At 41.5% G+C, this 22,803-nt stretch overlaps 1 protein-coding gene across 1 annotated transcript in view; it reads right to left on the bottom strand.

Annotated features, from left to right (window-relative positions):
• LOC149081318 (aminopeptidase N-like) overlaps positions 1-22,803 on the bottom strand; it is a 69,943-nt gene that overhangs the window by 19,639 nt on the left and 27,501 nt on the right. The window contains 6 exon segments of the mRNA XM_089238152.1: positions 2,577-2,711; positions 4,099-4,212; positions 8,555-8,709; positions 8,847-8,967; positions 9,966-10,068; positions 10,163-10,318. Of these exon segments, the coding sequence (XP_089094278.1) occupies positions 2,577-2,711; positions 4,099-4,212; positions 8,555-8,709; positions 8,847-8,967; positions 9,966-10,068; positions 10,163-10,318 (784 nt within the window).

Genomic DNA, 22,803 nt, shown 5'->3' with positions numbered 1-22,803 from the left:
TTATTATGCCAGATAGTTAAAACTGCGCCCGAGGGGTGTAGTGGTAAGATGCTCATCTACCACAATGAAGGTTTCTGTCACGGTCCTGGGTTCGAACCCGAGGGAGGATATAAATAAAATATTTTCCCTAATGAATTTGAGGTGACCACCGATAGACACAGTGCCTTCCAACCCACCTCATTAATGGCAGTAAATTGCAATATAGTGATAAGACCAGAGTTGGTGTTTGGTGAAGTAGATAGTTAAAACTGAGTTTTCGACTATAAGAAATAACTGAAGTTTATTTCTTGGCAGTTACAGTGTGATAAGCTTTGATAGGGGAATGGTTATGAATTTTTATATGTATATTATCAAGATTATTTATGTTCCTTATCTTTAAGCAAATATATTTAATTTTCTGAATATTTATTTACAGTTTGTTTTTACTTAGCCAACTATTTATTTTGAAAAGGTTGTCGTCTACTTTTTAAAATAAATTTTCTATTTCCATTTCTCTACATACAGAACTGTATTGTCGGCAAAAGATATTAAGTTTCCATTTAGTTTGTTTGCAAAATTTGTTTATGTATATGAAAAGTACAGGTAATAGAACTGATCCCTGAGGTACACCCTTTTTTACTTTCAGAAATATACCAATTTTTTCATTTGTTTTAACTGCTTGTTGTCTATTGTAATTGTAATATTGTAATAATATGTTTCTATAGAAAATCGTTTGATTCGTTCCAGCTTCTGCCAAAAATCTAAAGATAAGCTTTTTTTAAACACCAAGGAATGATTTATAAAAAGGCAAAGACTGATTTAAGGCTAAAATGAACAGCTTCAAAATTTGATAAATGAGAATCTACAAGAAGATGAGAGATGTTGAAGATCTTTTTATATTACACTATGTACACAACTAACACCAGCTTTAGTCTATTAGAGCTCGTGTTAACACAACCCAATCGAGTTCATAAGTGTCCCCATCCATTTTTGATTTGGTTAGCTGATTTCCGTGTTTGATACATGCAGATAAAAAAGATGATCCTCTAAAATGTCCAGACTGTTCAGCTTGATGCTAAAGAGTCTTCCATTGAAAGAACGTGTGCTCTGAAAACAGGCTCCCACCTCCTTTTTTTTTTAATGCATTTTCTATGTAGCTGAATCATTTTACATGAAATGGTTTAAAGAATTTCAGAAAGAGAAGTGTAGGTACATCTGAAAAAGATTCTGAGGTGGACACAAGTTTGTCACGTTCTAATGATGATTGGTGCGAAAATTCAGAGCACAAGACGTGGCTATTTTATGTTAGCGCATTCCTATCAAAAGAAATTTCTGGCCAAGGCAGAAAAATGATGAAAAGAATCTTCCCTAATTGAAAAATTCGTAAGCCGAGGCGTTCTTTACCTGAGGTATCACTGAAGTTAGTTGGTTTGTGGTGACAGGAATTGTATCAAATAAATTTTTAATACCAAATCAAATATTTATACAAATAAAACATTTAATACAAAAAATAATGTGAATGGAAGTGGTGAAGAGAGTTTTGTTTTCTAAAAAAAAAGTAATTTTTCTTTAGATTTTAACATTATAATTCTCTTGATAATCCTGCTCGTCGCCCTCTATTACCTTAAGACAGCTGGTGATTAGAAAATGACAGTTCTGAAGAAAATTTCACAACATAATGACTTTCAGAAACTTATTTTTCTTACTGAACCGTGTGAAAAAAATATTTAAGAGCTCTTCAAAATGAAAAGGAAAAACAAGATGGCATGTACGAGTGTTTTTGAAGCAATTTTGAAATTTGAATGGCGCTGTTCAAGTAGTACATCAGCAAATGTTTAGCCATTTTTGACTCCCACCTTCCCCATTATCAGCAAGCAAAATCTTGGCTCACAGACCAAATGTGGCCCTGGGGATTATCTCATGTGGACTGCCCCATCGAACCTAATTTTGTAAAAATGAACTAAGCGGTACATTTACAGATTGCTTTAGTGACCCATGGCACAATTCCAAATCATTTGAGCAGCTCGTCACACATTCACAGATCACCTAAGTGACCTATGACACAGTTCTAGAACATTTAAGCGATCCGTGGCACATTTAGAGATACCTTGAGTGACATGCGGCACAGTTTTAGGGCACTTAAGCTGCCGCCAGTCACATCACTCAAGTTACCTGTGGCACTTTCCCATATTACTTAAGTGATCCACGACATAATAATGGATCACTTGAGTGATGAGTGGCATGGCACAGAGCCAGAGCACTTGAGCGGCCCTGACACATTTCCAGATCACTTGGATCCGCGGAACATTTAGAGATCACTAAAGTGGCTCTATAGGGGACTTATCAATAGGAAGAATGTTAGTTCCGGTGCCCACAAACTAACGAAAGGTTTTTCCCGTTTTTGGTGCTTTGAGTAAGATGCCATTAAGAATATTTAATATTTTCATAAAAGGTGGTTGATGGCGTAAGCATCATCCAACCCTGCCCCTTCCCATCAAAAGTCAGCAAATCGGAACCCCCCCCCCCAGCCAAATCGATGCGGACGTAATACTTGAATGACCCCCCCCCAATGGTACTGTTTTAACAGCATTTCTTACCTTGGCATAGGATATCCGGTCGAAAATTTCGTTAATTTCATCAGGATGACTCACTGGTACAGATATTGGATGCGATGTCTTGAGACAGTCTAAGGTCATTACAGATTGCAGCTCTTCCACAACAAACTGTTGATCCTGGTCGAATAATTATGAAAATGTTATTTTCATTAGTTGAAGCTGAAAGCATATACGTCAGGTATTAAGTTGAGATTTACTATGAAGAATTTAAGTTGCACAAAAGTCTGACATGTGATTACAGAAGATATGATAAACTACAAGACCCACTAAATGTACATATAGTGTCTCCCATAAATTCGTATATAGTTAAAAAATTGTAAAATATCGAAGGAATCGGAATATTTAAATGCGGTCTGTGAAAAGTTGTTCTCGCAAAAGGTTTCCCAAATAGATTAATAAAATTAGTTCAAACTTTTGTCAATAGAGGGCACTGACCAAAAACAAATCACTGGAAATACGAAAATCAGAGTCCTTTAAAATGCAGGGTGCATGATCGACAGCTCATTTCTGAATTTACTTGTTACTAACGCTTACATAAAATTTTAATGTGATGTTCACAGTAGTAGATAAAGCACTGTTGGTAAGTTGTTTCACCTCAGCCACGAATCGCTAGCTGGAGATTCACGAATGTTTCGGACACAGAGATTAAAGAAAGGTTCAGGTCCAATCACTCACGATTTCCTTTCATGCACGCCTTCTATCGACAAAAATTTGATCAAAAAATTTTCTGTACCAAAAAAAAAAAAATCATCTTGGTGAGAATAACTTTTCACAAACCGTATTCAAGTATACCAATTCCTTCAATAATTATTAATTTTAAACTATTTAAAAATTTATGGGACACCCTTTTATTTCAAGGTCACGAAAGCTAAAACGTCTGCCATTAATTTTATGATGTCATCAATCTAGTGTTAACTAAAAGGAATCAATCTGATCGGTTATGATTACTTCATGAGCAGTGCCAGTCTTAACGCATCGGGGCTCTGGGTGGGGGCCCGCTTGGCCGTCGCTCGGGTTTGTGAGCCCGTCCCCTTGGCTGGCTGCCTGGGGTGGGTTGGGGGCTGCTGTCGCCACCCCTTAAGGACACCCTAAAAGACCAGGCTTCGCGCTTGCAGCTAGGACTTGGACAGAGGGTCGGGGGTACCGGGAGGGGGAAGCTTTCTGGTGATTCACCGGCGGGCATCCCGGCCCGGCACCACTGGCTCCCCCCAGCACGACCCAACCCACACGGGTAAAAGGCTTAGATCCCGGAAGGGAGAGAGCCTGGGTCGTGTCTGGTCTGACAGTCTTAACGCATGAGCTCACCGTGGCATGGCCCGGAGGCCTCAAGAAAACAAAAGGCCTCAAAAATGAGATCTGGTTGAAATTTTCGAGAATTCGCAACGTAGAACCTCAGAAAAAACACTTGGCCCACAGGGCCCATAATGCTCTTTAGATTGCCCTGTTCATGAGTCACTAGTAGTAAATTATGTCAGTCACATTTTATTGAGTGCTAGTATCTTACCATCATCCATTCAGGGTGAATTGATTCAACTCCGAGGTATTCAACATAACTAGCAAATCCTTCATTCAGCCATAAATCATCCCACCATTTTGGTGTCACCAGGTTTCCGAACCACTGTAGGAAAAAAAAAAAAATAATGGGTAAAAGAAAATTCATAATTTGGTCATTGAACCATAAAAATACACCGAAAGCTTTACGAGATGTTTGAACATCGAATATGAACTGTCATTGCACTCGACCCGAAATCTTCAGAATCAAGTACAGTCGAACTCAGTTATAACAACATTGAAGATTGCTTAATATTGTCGTTACAACCAAGGTTGACGTTTTCCAAGGCATTATAACATGAAAAATATATTCAGGTATAGTCAAATGCAAAAATGAAGTTATTTCACTACGATTAGGGTGACCACGTGTTTTCAAGAAAAACATGAGGACATCACCTATTCTTGGCAAAAATATTGCCAATTATCGCCTACAAATAACCCTTTGGCTTGAAATAAACTGCAAATTTTGAAGCCCCCAAAAAAGTTTCTTTGTATTTATAATCATATTCTTGACATAATTTATATATTATGTGAGTTATCTTCATCCCTGATTTTACTATTTGAACTAAAGCAAGCTTCGTAAAAGAAAACGAAGACATTTCTTGGGGAAAAAATGATGGAAATGTGTCGTTATGTGCAGGGCCGGGCTTAGGAATTTTACGGCCCGGTGCAAAAAAAAAATTGCGGCCCCCTCTAAAAAAATGTGTGTAATTACTCCCCGATTTATACGAACTTCCCAAGTTGCGAACCGAAATATTTTGGTAGTCTTGGTTTTACAGCGTGCAACGAAAATTTTACAGGCAGTGTGATGGAGATCAAAATCAGAATGTGTGTTGAAGGGAAAGCAATGTTGACAAAGGAGTCTTTTTTTTATTATTATTATATTCAGTGGCGAATTAAAGTCGGTCAAGGCAACACCCTTATAGATAAGATCTTATCTATGGGGATGTTGGTCGAGGTCCCGGGAGCAAAAGAAAATAATGGGCCCCTTAAATTAGAAAAAAGTGTGAAGTTTAGGTTTTTCGGAGGGGGGGCCCTTTAGAAGTCGGGGCAACGGGCGCGTGTCCAGTGCGCCCGCTGATAAAAGAATATAATCCACCTCTGATTATATTCTTTTTTTATTGTATACTGGAAACAGGGCCGCAACTGAGGGGGGGGGGGAGTAGGCGGATCTGATGTCCCGGGTGACCACAAATTTCATCCTCTTCTTCAATATTAGAGAGGATAGCCAAAATGCGCGCTTTCCTACAGCTGGCCAAAGATCTGGTTGCGGCCCTCATTAGAAATATTGGAAGGGCTCAAAAAATATTGGCGAGGAAGGGGGGCTTTATAAAACCCAATGTTTCCATTAATATTGCAAATATTGGGAGGGAGAGGTTTGATTCCAATACACGTTTAGGCATATGCACATCGGAATTCCTCCACTAATTGAAATGGCTATCAGCGCTTTGATGTTATTGGGGTTGAACTGAAAGCTGCTTCTTTTCCCACCAAATACAAGTTTCAGAGGAAAAAATTAAATTTTTCACGAATGTTTCCCATTTCAGAAGAAAAGGGTTTCTTTAAAAGGAACAGTTTCTTTTCTTTCAGGAAAATTGCGACCCATTGCGACCGCACCTTTCGCACCTGCTTAAGTCCGGGCCTGGTTATGTGCGAGGTTGTTACGCTTTTGCCATTTTGCGAGGTTCATTGATATTATTCTCCATCTAGGAATCATATAGTATCACATTCTCCATAGGATCACAGAATGTTGACGTTATAGTTGAGGGGTCGTTACAACCCAGTTTGATTGTATTGTAGGCCAGCGTTTCTCAATCGCCGGGCCGCGAGTTGATTGTCGTTTGATTCCCGTCCTTATTCATTTCCCGTTGTTCGTGTATTTGATTGGGCCTTCCACTCACAATCTTATATATAAATGTGAAAGTATGTATGTACTTTATACAACTCTACAGTTTTAGACCGATCGTCGCCAGATTTTGCATATATACCAAACAGGTCCGGGATTGAACCGTAGGCTACTTTAAAAGTTCGTCAGAGCTGGGCAAAAAACTGTCCGGCAACAATGGTTTTGGGGCCTCAACAATCACTTTCGGAACGTTTACTTTGGTTACCGTGGTTTCCAACAATGCGTTTCAGACGGGAATATATGCCTTTACAATGGTTTGTCACACCTTTAATTCTGTTATTATAACAGTTTATTCCTTTATAACTGTTTGTCACTTTTCCAATCCTCCCAGTAATTGAAGAAAACCCGGGAAGCGCCGGGTATTTCAGCTAGCATATGATAATGCGGCCTTGATCTTATCAACCGCCCATCGTATAGGTATAGTTTCAATTTAAAAAACTCTAGCACAAAGTTAACACTCTGGTACGAAGTTAAAAAGTTATCATTATCCACCAATATGCGAGTTCAACTGCAACATGACTCAGCACTGCTATCATTTTCACGTCAGTTGATCAAACTTGGCAATGGAAGAATTCCCGTAGAACCAAGCACTGGACTGATTACGTTCCCAAATGGATTTTGCCAGTTGTTGAATTCAGTTCAAGAACTTGCAGACAAAGTCTTCCCAAATATTCAACAAAATCACCGAAACCATGAGTGGCTTTGTGAGAGAGCGATTCTGGCACCGAAAAATTGCAGTTCAAGACAAGATCAATGAAAAAATCCTACAAAATTATTCCGGGAGACTCCACATCTTACAAATCGGTTGACACTGTCACAGACACAGCGCAGATAGTTCTGTATCCTGTAGAATTTCTGAACTCTGGATATTCCGAGTGTGCCACCACACAACTTGACCCTCAAAGTCGAAGCACTTATAATGCTTTTTAAGAAATTTGGAGACACCGATATTCTGCAATGGCAACAGACTCTGCGTGAAGAAATTCCACACTTACATCATTGAAGCAACGATTCTAACTGGATGTGCCAAAGGAGAAGACGTCTTCATTCCACGCATCCCAATTATCACTGAAGAAATGCCATTCACTTTCAAGCGATTACAGTTCCCGATTCGTTTAACTTTTGCCATGACAATCAACAAAGCGCAAAGCCAGTTGTTAGCAGTGGCAGGTATCAACCTACTTGAGCCCTGTTTTTCACACGGACAGCTTTACGCCGCGTGTTGGTAATCCTAAAAATTTGTTCATCTACACACCAGATGGACAAACAAAAATATTGTTCATCCACAAGCAATTGCCTGAAGTTTTTAATTAAAATATTTAAAAATTAAAGTAATTTTTTCTTACTTAATGCCGAAATATTTTATTAAGAAATAATAATTAATAAGCTATACATTTTTTACGGGGCGGGCAACACGTCGCCGGGTATCAGCTAGTAATGAATAAAACTGGGCCGCTGGCTCAAAAAGGTTGAGAACCACTGTGTTTTGAAATCTTAATTTTATTTTTACAACTGCAATTTTTTGCGATATCCCCCCCAACATCGTATGATGCAATAAATACGTTAATGGCACTTTTGCCTGGTATTTTATTCTTTTCTCTCATCATTTATGCACATCTATCACGTTTGCTACATCAGAACCATATATACAGGGGGGTGCACAGCAAACAATGGGGTATAGCATTTTATATACTTTCAACTAGAAAAGTTTCCAAATAACGTGTAGTACTCAGATATGTCATTCATGTTGCAAGAGGGGGTTGCATAGTTATGAAAATAAAAAAAAATTAACATTTTATACAGGCCCCCGTGTGCCCCAAAACCCAATTAGAAAGCCGTTGCCCTGTTTCTCCTATTACCAAAAAACAAACAAACACGTTTCTAAGTGCAATATTCACTGAAATATTTGAATTCGAGAAACGGAGGAAAGTTGGGAAAAAACAGCTCTGAATGTAGAGAAAAATCGTTTTACCCGTATTTAATGCTGTTTTTCCCTCAACTATCCTCTATTTTTCAAATTCGGATATCTCAGTCAGTATTGCGCTTAGAAACTTGGAATTTTTTTGTTTTAGTTGGCATTAGGAGAGACAGGGCAATAACTGTTCTAGTTGGAAGTTAGAGGACAAGGGAATCAATGGCGTAGGCAGGGGGGGGGACTTGGGGGTCTGGTCCACCCCCGAAATGTGAGAAAATGACCGAAAAAAGGGAAAAAGATGGCCAAATCCATTGTTCTGTCACTTTGGTCTCCCCCCGAAATGAAAGTGGTCCCCCCCCCCGAACGAAATTTCTGGCTACGCCCCTGAAGGGAATCATTAAAATGAAAAAAAAAAAAATTATACAACTATACAACTCCTTGCAACATAAATGACGTTTATCTGCGTACAACATGTTATTTGGAGACTTTTTTTAAAAATTGAAAGTATACCTCTAGGATAAACGGTTTACCAGTAAAATGTTAGGCACCCTGTACACTGTATTTAAGTTTGCAAATTAGTGGTTTTACCTGATGGGCCAATTCATGCGAAACAACGGTAGCTATCCTCTCTTTGTTTGATGCCGATGCAAAACGAGGATCATGCAAGAGAGCCGTTTCCCTGTAAGTTATGAGACCCCAATTTTCCATGGCACCTGCATTGAAATCAGGTATAGCCACCATGTCTGAAATGAAGCAAATGCGATTTAAACATTAATGATTCTCTAGCAAACTCTTTGCTCAAAATAGAAACTAAATGAGAGTTGGTGAGGAAAGATATACAGTAATACCTAGATTTATGCGAATTCAGAGAATTACTCGCCTGTTTTCGGCAAAGGGTAAGGAACACTAAAGAATTCTTCGTAGAACTTCAATATCTTCGGGCCTATTTCCAGAGCATAATTCGTGGTGTTGAGAGCATCCTCTCTGCTCCATACAGAAAACTAGATCAAGAGAAAACAAAAACTCTATATACAACAACGAAATCCATCATTCCGCATAAAGAGTAACATACAGTAGAACCTCGACTATCCGACCTAGTCTCTTGGCATCATGACGTCGCCAAATCATTGGAGCTGTCACCAAACTTCGTTAAGTTTGTCGCCAGTTGGGTAATATTTACAGAGAAATGTATTAATTTGCATTTCTCGGTAAATATTACCCAACTGGCAACAAACTTAACGAAGTTTGGTGACAGCTCCAATGATTTGGCGACGTCGTGATGCCAAGAGACTAGGTCGGATAGTCGAGGTTCTATTGCATGTTACTCTTATGTTACGTATGTTATCTTTTTACGTAAGATAATAGGTTAATATAGGTTAAAAATGGCATAATAAATGATAAATAACTATTTGCATAATTTTCATAACAATATATTTATATTTTTGAACTTCCTTTTCCGTAATAAATTTTACATTATGTATAAAGTACTGACCCCTACCTCGTGTCAAAAATGTCACAAAATATGAATAGAAGTGGTTTTTGGTATTAAAATCATAATTTTGATGGTATGGTGAGGGTAGGAAGTGAGCAGTTATAGAACTCTGGCCTATTCGGCTTTTCTATTATCCGGTCCGCCCTTTAGCCACATTAGGCCGGATTCTACTGTATTAATATCCGATCATAATTACCATGAGTAAATAATAAATAGATAAACAATATTGTTACAAAATGTCAAATTAATCCATCTTTTCCAAATTACAGTCGAATCCCGTTTTAACGAATACCGTTATAGCGAAAATCTCGTTTCAACGAACACTTTTCTAATCCCTCAAATAAGTTTATATAGGAACAATGCAAACAACCTGAAATTTCTTTATAACGAAATTTCGTTATACCGAAATTTCTGATTTCTCCGGTCCCTTGGAGTTCGTTATAACGGGATTCGACTGCAGTCTTGAAAAACATTACGTTTGCAAGTTTGTAAGCCAACTGAACTGACCTTTGGTGTTCCGTTGCCTTTAAAGTCACTCACGATGAAAGCCAGTAGATAAGTAGACATTCGCACTGTCGCTTCGAAGTAGGCGGCGATCCATCCTTGGCCCCTTTTCAAGCCAAAAGTACATCAATGATAATTACAATAGTGAAGTAATAGAAATCTTTGAATCGGGCGCAGGATTACTTTAAGAATTTGGTTACCTTTCTTCCGTCTTGTAAATGGGCATGTTGGACAGACTGGTCATGTTGCTCCAATGGACGATGGTGATGTTGAATGTTGCTTTGAGGGCTGGCTCGTCGAAACAGGGAAAAGCTCTTCTTGCGTCGGTTGGCTGGAACTGTGTTGTAGCTAACCATCTGCAAGTAAATTAAACACTTTTGAATAATTATTATAATTTTTATGGTTAAAAAGAGGGTGGCGTAGGATCCAGGGTTGCTAGAGCACTTGTCAGTGGGCTCGAGCACCTGCAGAATTAAGCACCTACACAAATTTCAAATTACATTTCAAATGAATGAATTTTACATGAGTTTCTCAATAGCGTGAAATTCTATCGATCTATGCATAGTTCGTATGTATAATGTGCCTCATGTCTTTTTTGGCACATATTGGGACCAGAAGCGCATTTATGGCTTTGCCACCCATGGGCTCCACAAATATTTGGCCGCCCTTCTTCCATTTTAATCTTATTTTCTTGACTACTCTTTTCCGAATTCACCACCCTGCGTTATAACCTGCTTAGCCGCACCCCAGCCCCAATCTTGCAAGTACACCTGCGTTAAAATCACTATTCTAGTCATTCACATGCTCGCTCACTGCTTTGGTCACTCGCATGCTTACACACTGCTTTGGCTACTCGCATGATTACACACTGCTTTGGCCACTCACATGCTTGCACACGTTCCAGGCCACTCACTGACATGGTTCCTCACACTGTAGGCCACTTGTTTGGTCATTCGCATGCTTGCTCACGCTCTCACTTTTTTTTTTTTCTCAATCACGTACTTGCACACACTATTTTGGTTACTCACATACTTTCACACTCTAGTTCACTCACTGACCCTTGCACTGTAGGTCACTCTTTTGGTTATTCACATGCTTGCTCACGCTCTAAGTTACTCTTTTGCTCACTCACGTGCTTGCAAACTCTAGTTCAGGCATCTTCAACCTAGTTACTCGCGAGCACCACGGTGCTCCCCGAAGCACCCAGAGCAGAGTGCTCGATGCCAGTGTCCGATTTCGTGCTCGCGAGCACTTGATCAACGTTCCAATTAAATTTCTTGCTCAAATTGTGTTCAAGGATTGGAATTTTGATTTCACGCATTCGTATGTCAAATTTGCTGAAAAGGGTGCTCTTCTTTTGATGATGGATACAGGGGGTTCTCGCAACTAGAAAAAGTTTGCTCAATCCGTGGCCCTCGGAGCCATCTGATGTGGCTTGTGACCTCAAACCTAATTTTGTAAAAATGAACTAAGCAGCACATTACCAGATCACTTAAATGGCCTGTGGTACATTTACAAATCACTTACTTGACCTGGGGTGTGTGCTATACCAGGTCATTTGAATGGACCCCGGCACAGTTCCAGACTTAAGCAGCACGCGAAACAATTACAGATCACTTAAGTGATGCACGGCATATTTACACATTATTAGGTGACCAGGGGCATTGCAAGTGATTACCAAAGTGGCTCGTGGCTCACTCACTTCAATTAAGTGATCTGAAATGCTTAAGTGATCCGTCACGACACATTTACAGGTCACTCAAGTGACCCGCCGCATATTCAAAGATCTCTTGAGCAGCCCGCGGCACATTTACACATCACTTCAGTGACCTGGGGCACTGTAACAGTGCCCGCTTAAGTGACCCGCACTCTATAAAAGGTTGAGCACCCCCTTCCCTGGTGTCCAAGTCACTCTTTTGGTAAGGGGTCATTCAAGTATTACATCAGCATCGAGGGGGTTTCGGATTTGATGACGAGGGGGTTTGAAGGTTGCTTACGTCATCAACCAACACCCCTTTTTGAAGATATGAAATATTCTAAGCTGCTGATGGGGGGTCAAAAATGGCTGAAAATCTGCTTATGTAATACTTGAATGGCCTCTAACTCGCTGGCCTAGTCCCTTGCTGTCTGGGAACAAGTGGATTTACTAAGGGTTATGCAAATTTCGCCGCACTTCTCCCATTCCAATAGTTTTCTTGGCGGCTCATTCCTCAAATATGCCACCCCCCTAAACTTGTTCCCCTGGGCTATAGCCCACTAAGCCCCTCCCCTGTAATTACGTTCTCTCCCACCTTTTTCTTCCCTACGAGGGGAAAAAAGTTGTCATGCCGGTAATTATCGCCAAAGCGACCCTCAATCTTGCACATGTGAACGGGGCTTAAGTGTCGGAAGTGGGGTCGGGGCGGGGTTATTGGTACAGAAAACCATCAATAATGTTAAAACCTCAAGCCATGGCACGTTTCACGGCATGAGGTTGACGAAGTTGGAAGAGAAAATACAGTCGAATCCCGTTTAAACGAATACCGTTATAGCGAAAAAAATCTCGTTTTAACGAACACTTATCTAATTCCCCCAGATAAGTCTACCTGGAATTTCTTCGTAACAAAATTTCGTTATAACGAAGCGATTTCTCCACTCTCTAGGAGTTCGTTGTAACGGGATTAAACCGCAAAACTAATTTCGATAGGAGCGCGTCAGTATCGAAACCGAAACTTAAAACGAACGATAATACAGTGATTTCAATGATTCAGGTCCACGAGAATAAAATATATAAAAATCGTTTTAACCGATATTTGACTGTTAAATTTCACTTTGTGACGGTCGGTGAAGTGTATACGGAGCGGCAAATGTTTCGTGGATCCTTCAAGTGATCTAGAAATGTGTTTGGGAGCCTCTTTAAGTGCTCTCGAACTGTGCCACGCATCATTCAAGTGATCCGTAATTATGCCGCGGATCACACTTACGTAATCTGGGAATGAGTGATGTAGAGACGCACTGGGGGGGGGGGGGTCGCTTAAGTGCTCTAAAACTGTGCCAACCGTCATTCAAGGGATTTCTAAATGTGCCACGGATCGCTTAAGTGTTCTGGAGCTGTGTTGCGGGTCACTCAAATGATCTACGAATGTGCCACAAGCCTACTTGAATGATCGGAAAATGTGCCACGGGTCGCCTAAATGCTCTGGAATTGTGCCATGGGTCACCTAAGCGATCTGTAAAAATGTGCCGCTTAGTTCATTTTTACAAAACTGTTGATTCAGTGGAACCTAAATTATTGAATGCAAGCCCCCACCCACAAGGGCAGGGCTCATAAGGTTCTAGCCCGGGGGCTGGAACGATTCTTATTTTTTGTTTTTTACCACTATAAGTTAACTTTAAGGGGCGTCAAAGATCCCAGCCTAGGGCCCCGGTAAAAGGTGCATTTACGGGGGGGGGGCTTAGCGGGCCCCAGGGTGGCAAGTTCAGAGGGCGGGAAATTTGAGGAAGGAGTGGTCAAGAAAATTAAAGTAGAATGGGAGAAATGGTGGCAAAATTTCTACAATATCCTACAAGTCGTTGAAACCGTATTAAATTAATTACGCTCTGCTGAGGGACTTTGTCGATGAGTGACAAAACGAGTGGCCTACAGAGTTGGCGAGCATGTGAGTGACCAAAAGAGTGGCCTTAGCTAGAGACGAGGTGAGTGAGCGACCAAAAAGAAAGAACTAGAGAGTTTGCGAGCATATTAGTGACCGAAAGAGTGGCCTAGAGTGCGAAGGAACAGGTTGTGAGCAGCCGAAAAATCGACCAATGAAGTGGACAGGCATGTGAGTAATCAATAGAAAAATCTAGAGTGCTTGGACATGGGAGTGATCTAGAAAGCAAGTCAGTCAGTGAGCGCAAGAGGTGACATATAGACTGAGATACTATGTCGGTGAGTGACCAAAAAAGAAAAGCTATTTAGAGCAGTGGTTTTCAACCTTTAGAATTCCGCGGCCCGAATGATTTTACTTCCGACATAAATGCAACTAATGGGAAATTAATGAGGAAAAATGAAATACTCAAGGCCCGGTCTCACTGATTCCACCCAAGACTCGATACTGGGACGCGGTCCGGTGGTTGAGAAACACGTATTTGAAGTGTACGAAAAAACAGTGTACAAGCACGTAAATGATCATAAGTGACCTAAACAGCAAAGGACCACGTCAGTGAGTGATCAAATGAGTGATGTAGAGAGCAAAGCATTAAGTCGGTGAGCGACCAAGAAAGTGCGCAAGCATGGAGTGAGCATAAAAGTGATTTATTGGGTGCGGGGGCGCTTATCGGGCTGCAACCCAGGGCGGCAAATTTGAAGAATGAGTGGGCAAGAATGGCATAAAGGCGGCAAAATTTACGTAGCCCACTGGCGGCAATTCCATAAATGCGCCTCTAGTCTAAGTAACTGTTTAAAGTAGGCCAGATATCGTATATTCAAGACATTCTCTAGAAGAAATTGGGGAAAAACCACGTCCATCAAGAAGACACGAACCCGATCGATCCCAATAGTGTTTCGGGTCCGACCTCGTGTTTGAAACAAACAGTTCAAGAATCTTCACGGAACGAGGCCAGACTTTCCCATACTTTGACCCGATTCCCTTTTTTTATGGGGAAAAAACCGATTGTTGTCTACTACATCGTTTAATAGGTACGAAGAAAACGAAATAAAGTGCGAAATAAAGAAGAAAATATGGTTTTTTTCTTGGCTTCGAACCAGTTCTTGTCGTTCGCAGTCGGAGACACTCACCAAAGATAATTGATTTTCGAACATTGAACCGTTTGTTTTCTCTCTCATCCAAAACCAGTTTTCCCAATTTGTAAGAAATCTCTCATATGCAGCCAACAATTTGGCTATTGGGGGTGCTCTCGGTGGCGTATGGGGTTTACGGGAAATTCACCTACAACAATTCAGCACTTGGAAAATTCACCGACCAGAAATTCATTGACGGCAAATTCACTGCTAGGAAAATTCACCGACTAACAATTCATCAACGGAAAATCCGCAGACCTACAATTCATCGACGGCAAATTCACTGCTAGGAAAATTCAGCGACGGGAAATCCGCAGACCTACAATTCATCGACGGCAAATTCACTGCTAGCGAAATTCGGCGACGGAAAATCCGCTGACCTACAATTCATCAACGGCAAATTCACTGCTAGGAAAATTCAGCGACGGAAAATCCGCAGACCTACAATTCATCGACGGCAAATTCACTGCTAGGAAAATTCATCGACTAACAATTCACCAATAACAGTTCGACACGAGTTAGTGAGCCAAAAAGTGAGCAAGGAATGATTGAGTGAGTCTAAATGATACAGTAGTGAGTGACAGAGTGGCTAGTGTTGGTGAGTGAGCGACCTAGAGATAGAGTTAAGTATCAGTGAATTTTCCAGAAGCGGTGGCATACTCACGGAGGGGGGGGGGGGCTTAGAGCGGCCAGCCCGGAGAGCATGTCAAATTTTGAATGATGAGTGGCCAAGAGAGAAAACTAGTAGAAACATTTTCCCTCACGGCAGGGAAACCATATACCGTTTTTGCCAGAGAGCGACCAAATGGGTACCTAGAAAATTTGCAAGCATGTAAAAGACCAAAGTAGTGACCTAGTGAGCAAGGCACTAGGTCAGTGAGCAACCCAAAGAGTGACCTAGAGAATTGTGCCCAAAATAGCGTGCAAGCTTGTTAGTGACCAAAACAGTTTGCAAGCGTGTTAGTGACCAAAAGAATGACCAAGAGAGCGTGGGACCAGGTCAGGGAGTGACCAAACGAACTACCTAGTGAATTTGCAAGCATGTGAGACCAAAAGAGTGACCAAGAGATGAAACCGGTCAGTAAGCAGCCAAAAGAGTGAGCCAGCGTCGGGCACGACCAGGAGGCCTTAAGAGGGGCCTCAGAAAAATGCGAAGTAATCTAATTTTGAGATTAGTAGGACCTCAGAAAAATCACAGCCTGAGGGCCCATGATGCTGTTAAGACGGCCCTGGAGTGAGCTAGTGCTAGTTAACTAAAAGAGTTACCCAAAGAGTTTGTAAGCGACCAAAAGAACGCGGGATCAGGGAGGTGAGTGAGCGCAACAGTGACCTAGTATGCGAACGACCCAAAATAATGGGCAATCTATGTGCAAATAATCTACCAAAAAAGTGATGCAGAGAGCGAGCGCCTAGGTCATTGAGCGACAAATTGAGAGTGACCTAGAAAGCAATGGATCTAGTCAGCGAATAACCTGGAGAGTGTGAATATGGGAGTGACCTAGTGAGTGAGCGCGAGGAACAGTTGACCAAGAAAGTGCGCAACCACGTGAGCGACGAAAATAGTGACTTAGAGATAAGGGGGGAGGGGGGTGGTGAGCGGGCTATAAGCCCAGGGCGGTAAATTCGAGAAATGAACGGTCAAAATAATTATTCTAGAATCACAGGCGTCGGAAATGTTTCGGACCTGTGGTTGCTCGTCTTGAGCTTCATGTAAGAAATTTGATTTCTGAAGCAATTCTGGGGGTGCTCAGACTCATTCTACAAATTTCCGCGGCAGTCGCTCGAGCTCCCACAGCACTTCTGGCTCTGACGCTACTGACTAGAATGGGAAAAAGTGCGGCAAAGCCATAAATGCGCCTCACGGTGGCTGAATAAGGCATCATCTTGTGGAATATGGGAGACACAACCCCCCCCCCCCCCGCACCCCTTCCGTTATTATATCATGAAGACTTTCCCCTATGTATTGAGCAATAAATTCTCGTAAAATGAAATTATAGGGTTTGATGGGCGAGGGTAAAATTATACGGGACAGGAAGTCTTTATTATCCCGTGCGGCCGCGCCCCAAAGTCTTGTTGAAAAGGGTCGTTAAAAAGGCTGCCGGAATGTCTTGATTGTGTGTGACCCGAATTTTGTTTTCTGAATTACTCTCAGGAGTTCGATCGTTTTGTGCGCGTCTCTTCGATCAAAAACCAATATGAAAATCTGTTTATCTTTAGGTTGTCCCTTGACCAAAGTTTAATAAACTAAACCGGGACATCCAGCCAGTTCTCGCTATTAGGGGTCATTCAAGAATTACGTCAGCATCGAGGGGTTTCGGATTTGCTGACAAGGGGGGGAGGGAGGGGGGTTTGAAGGTTGCTTATGTCATCAACCACCCCTTTTTGAAGATATGAAATATTTTAAGCTGTTGACGAAATTTTGCTGACGGGGGGGGGGGGGGGGTCAGTGTTTTGCTGACAAGGAGGAGGGGGGGGGGTCAAAAATGGCTGAAAATCTGCTTACGTAATACTTGAATGGGCCCTTATGAATACAAGGCCACAACAAGCAAAATACCCAACGAAGTGGCTGAAAAAAAAGACGCCCATATTAAAATGCCCGTTCGTATGACGTAGTTCGTTTTTTGCGTTTGAATCTACAGCCTCGTTGGTGAATTTGAATGTTGTGGTCAAGACCTTTATGTACTTGAAATTACAACAAATTACCTTCACCCGGGAAACCGCAACTGATCGCGACCTCCTACACTACACCTAGCTATCTAGGAAATCGTGGACAGATCCTTCAAATCGGGACGTCTGGTCAACAATTTACCTCGAAATGTGGATTTAAATCCAGGATATCATAAATTATGGGAAGAACTTGATTGATACTCTGTGGGGACAGCGTGTCGTATTTAGGGCTTCCTTAACATCATGGACCTCCCGAACGAAGCTGTTTTTAAGGACCCTACTTTAACGGGGAACTTTGAGGTCAAAACCTTTTATTGGGCTCCTTTTTTTCATTGATGTTCTCGTAAATAATACAGAAATGGTTAATCCGTGCTTCGCCCTTCTCTTCCGATATCCAAATTTCCGTCAATCTATTTATGGGGGTCTCAAGAACAACCCGGGTTAATTCATGTTCTGAAAGCCTCCTACTTGTAACAACCTACCAATTTACGTAGCCTACTTACTCCTAAAGAATCATAGTGGGCTTACTTGATATCATTAGCATGGGGGGGGCCTATTGGACGCGAAGCTGCCAGGCCATGCTCATGTAGGCCAATGCCTTAAGACAGCTCTGGTCAAAATGGTGGTAGTCACAAATTAATATCATGACTCCGGTGCTTTCATTTGGACCTGGAGCATGGGGTTTGAACATGTATGAATCATAGGCGTACGCAAAGTTTTCTCGGAAGAGGGGGGGGGGGTTACGTTTTTTCCTGCAAAATAACACTATAATCTCGGCTTGGGGGGAGGGGGCTAGAACCCCCAAAACCCCCTTTGCGTACGCCAATGGTATGAATCATATCCATTTTTCTAGTGATAATCTATCCTTGGCTTCTTTATCTCCTATATATATATATATATATATATAACGGCCATATACCCGTGACTGCATATACATTGTACAGTCGAATCCCGTTTTAACGAATACCGATATAGCGAAAATCTCGTTTTATAACGAATAATTTTCTAATCCACCAGATAAGTTTACATAGCAACAATGCAAAAACCTGGAATTCTTTTATAACAAAATTTCGTTTTAACGAAGTGATTTCTCTGGTCTCTTGGAGTTCGTTATAACGGGATTCGACTGTATATACAATCATCGGGTGATGCATGAAACATTCCGCGACCCTTCCCGTAGAGGCAAAGTCCGGTTAAAGTCCAATTCCTGCTCATTGGTGTCGGCAGTTCCCCAACCTGTGGGGTGCCCCCGGGGATAGGTGAAAAATAATCAACGATGGCGGGAGCGTGGGTCACAATCAAAGTACAGTACAACTTGGATTAACCGTCACCGTCCGGACCAGCAGGGCTGTGACGGATAGCCGAATAGACGGATAACAGAAATCTCTTAATACATATGTACAGTAACGTGATTTCAATGTGGGCTTGGGACGAAAACGAAAATTAAATCCTTTAAAAGTGAATTATACATACAGATTGTATTTAATTTTTCACTCTCACACAAACACAGATCAATATTAATTTCAATATAAGGTCCAAAATATTGATCTAGAGAGAGTGTGCGCAAGAGGGGAATGAACAGAAAGAGTAACATAAGGACAGGAATCAGGTCAGTGAGCAATCAAAAGCGTGATCAAGAGGGTGAGTGTGGAAGTGACCGAAAGAGTGACCTAGAGAGCAAAGAACAGTGCAGTCTTAACGAATGGGCCCCGGCCCGGGGTCCTCAGAAGTAGAGAGGCCTCAGAAAAATGAGTAGTTAAATTTTTAGAGAAGTTGCCAGGTAGGGACTCAGAAGAATCACTTGGCCCATACTGCTCACAAGACGGCCCTGGCAAAGGAATCAGATAAGTGAGAGACAAAAAGAGTTACATTAAAGATAGTACAAGCTTGGGAGTGACATAAAATGGGGGAAACATGTCAGTGAACTACAAAAAGAGTGATCTGGAGAGAGAGCATGCATGTGAATGACGAAAAGAGTGATCTGGAGAGAGAGCATGCATGTGAATGACGAAAAGAGCGGCATATAGAGATGGATCAGGTCAGTGAGCAATCAAACGAATGTGCAAGAAATGGGAGTGACCGAAAGAGTGACTTAGACAGCAAAGAACCAGGTCAATGAGGAACCAAAAAAGAGCAACCCGCAAGCATAGCTGTGAGTTTCATGAAACGGGAAAAATGTCAGTAAGCGAAGAAAATCGTGACCAAGAGAGTGACTGAAATAGTGAACTAGACAGAGTGAAAAAGCATGAGAGCAACTAAAAAGAATAACTTAGAAACAAAAGGATATTGGGGAGGGCTGAGCAAATTTTGAGGAATGAGTGGTCGGAAGCATTTAGACTAGAATGGGTAAAGGGCAGCAAAATGTTACATAGCCAGCAGGCGGAAAAACCATAAACACGCCTCCGCATTTGAGAAGTTTCGAAATTCACACCCCCCCCCCTCCCCATCACCTACAATGACAAAAATCAGACTGAGGGCAATCATGGAGGTATTATCTATCCCCATAATATACCTCCATGAGGGCAATCGACCTGTTGGGGGAAACACAAAATTCAAACCTTTTTCGTATTGATGGCAATCGACAGCCTCTTAATTCGAACCAAGTGTTGTCACGATTAAACATAAAAACAATTATCAAATAGACATTTTTACGGCAGGAAAAATTCAAAATTCAGTTCAACTTCCGGGCTCTAGTTATGATGCAAATGAAAAAGAGGGCGTTACTCAAGCTTCGTTCGCATTCTCAAGAGAGTACGCGTGCCTCCTTCGCATATCTGGAAGGGATACACAACCGCTTCCAGTGAATTCCAAAAATGGACACAGGGGTACAACAAAAAACGGCGATTTGACCGCAGCAAAAATTGCTACCGCAGGGAGTCCCCCATCGAGGGGTTAGCGAACCAACCTCTCGATGAGTATGAAAAACAAGCCTGCCGTTCGGAATCGGCAATAAATTGTAGGTCCCGGTCTAATTAGCCCTCGTGTGCAGAAAATGACCGTGGTGCGACAAAAATGATCAAATGACCAAAAATGGAGTACGGACATTTTCTACGCATTTCCGAGACTAACTACGTATTTCGAAGGGAGAAAGTGTTTGTATATTCCTCAGGGTACGCTAGCTTCTCGACCATGTTTAGGAGTAGGCCCGCTTCCTACCAAAGCCTCCTAAGCCTCCTAGTAGTATCTAGGAGGCTTTGTTCCTACGCGTACTATACGAAACAAAGCCTCTGCCACATTACGAGAGATTACACACATTTTCTGCGCATTTCCACAAGTGCTCAAACCTCCTACGAATTTTAAGGGGCACTCGAGTGCCTTACCTTTTAAGAGAATGAAAATTCTCTAGAAAGGGGACCTTGGCCATTACCTCCTAGATACACTTAGAGAACTTCTCTAGGAGGGGTAATGCCTACTCCGATGATGACGTCACTCTCCGCTATTCATACAAAGGTTAGCAACAGCCGACAGAAAAATAAATTTTTTGTTTCCAAAAAAAAAATATATATCTTCGCATCAGCCAGCTGTCAATAACCTTTGTATAGATAGCGGAGAGTGACGTCATCCTTGGGCAAGTCGCCATCTGGCGGCACCGTCAGCAATTGTGAGCTCTGGTCTGAATTGTGCCCGACCGTCCATGCACGGTCAGGTTCAGTGCACACGAGCCCCAAGGAAAGATTAAGATATTCGTTGCCTCAGTAGTCTGGTGCGTTCACCCGGAAAGTGAAAGGACGTGGGTTCGATTCCCCGCAGGGGCAATTGAATTTTCTCTCTTTCCAAAAAATACTGTATATATATATATATATCTTCGCATCAGCTAGCTGTTAACAACCTTTGTATAGGTAATGCCTTGCCTGAAGCCCTGTCAACCTCTCGCCAGGGGCCCCACATCCTGAAGCAGGGTGCCTAGGCTGGGATCTTTCACGGGGCCCCCTTTATGATGAATTTATATAGCGTGAAAAAACAAAAAAAACAAAAAAAAATTAAAATCATCCCGGGGCTGGACCCTTGCCAGCCCACCCCTTGTGGGGGCCGACGGCGGCATATGAGGCTTTACACTCGGGCCACCTGTGTGTGACCCTCAGCAAACAAGAATTTTCGTGTGTCCCCTCCTCCCCCCCCCCCACTTGGTACTCCTTGAGGAATTGTTACGTAGAACAAACAATACGCGCCGCTCGATAAAGAAAGGCACCGCGTGAATACTCAGATATATAAAAGCGTGAAAAAGCAATCTCTCGTTGAAAACATGCGGAGATGACAGACGGGTGATGCATTAGTTCCGGGAATGTTTATCTTTCAAGGTAAGTGTTAAACCCTGTCATCGCTTGTCCAATAATGTGACGCGTCGTGAATGTTTACGACGTGTTCAATCCGCCTCTTTTGTCCCGCGTCGGACTGATTTATAACCTCGCAAATATATAACAACTCCATATATTCTATAAAACCTTGGCAATGACACTCGCCTGACATCCATCGCCCTATTTTTCTCCCGAAAAAACAACCACCAAAAATGGCTATAAATTACATCGGCACGTGAACGCCACCAGGTGGCGATGATTGAAAGCTTTCACATCAAAAGCGACGTTTTCCTCTTCCTCCATTGTGTTCCTCATATCCCTTTTGATACACAACTTCTCACTCATATATAATGCGTTTTATTTATGCGGCCATTTCATTTCGGTCATGCGTTACGTGTTCCTCTTCCTCACGTAATTTTTTTTTTATGGATACATATAATGATAACCATTTCCCCCCCCCCCCACTATTTATTTACCGCAGTGAAAAACGGCGACATTTTTCTATTTTAACCCGTTTCCTATGTGTGTGTGTGTGTGTATTTTATTTTTTTTTTTGCGAGAGTTAATCTCTACGAGACTATTTCCTTCCTGATAGGCTTCGTGCTTAACAAAAAATAAGAAAATTCCTTTTTGCCACCATCTGTTTCGTAATGGTTGTAATTTTCCAAGAGATTTCCGATTGTTACTTTTTCCTCATCACCTTGAATTAGTCTTTCTTCCGACAAATGGAGGGCCCACGTAAGGGTAGGTAGGCCGAGAGAGATTGCTCTGTAGAACTTTCAATAAACTGGGGGGGGGGGGAACAGCATAATGAATTAAATACCACATTTAAGACATGAATTGGAAAATGTCCAGACGTTTATGAACCAAAAATTTCAAGACATTTATGAAAATAAAATTTCAAGACATTTATGAAATGAAAATTTCAAGACATTTATGAAAATAAAATTTGACATTTATGAATTGAAAATTTCAAGACATTTATGAAATGAAAATTTCAAGACATTTATGAAATGAAAATTTCAAGACATTTATGAAATTAAAATTTCAAGACATTTATGAAATTAAAATTTCAAGACATTTATGAAATTAAAATTTCAAGACATTTACGAATTGA

Source organism: Pholcus phalangioides, unplaced genomic scaffold (genome assembly GCF_987345545.1).
Source record: "Pholcus phalangioides strain wild (caught in Gottingen) unplaced genomic scaffold, Ppha-v1.0 ptg000010l_1, whole genome shotgun sequence".
Classification (NCBI taxonomy): domain Eukaryota; kingdom Metazoa; phylum Arthropoda; class Arachnida; order Araneae; family Pholcidae; genus Pholcus; species Pholcus phalangioides.
The sequence above is the reverse complement of the archived record's forward strand: the minus strand, read 5'-3'. Positions and strand labels throughout refer to the sequence as shown.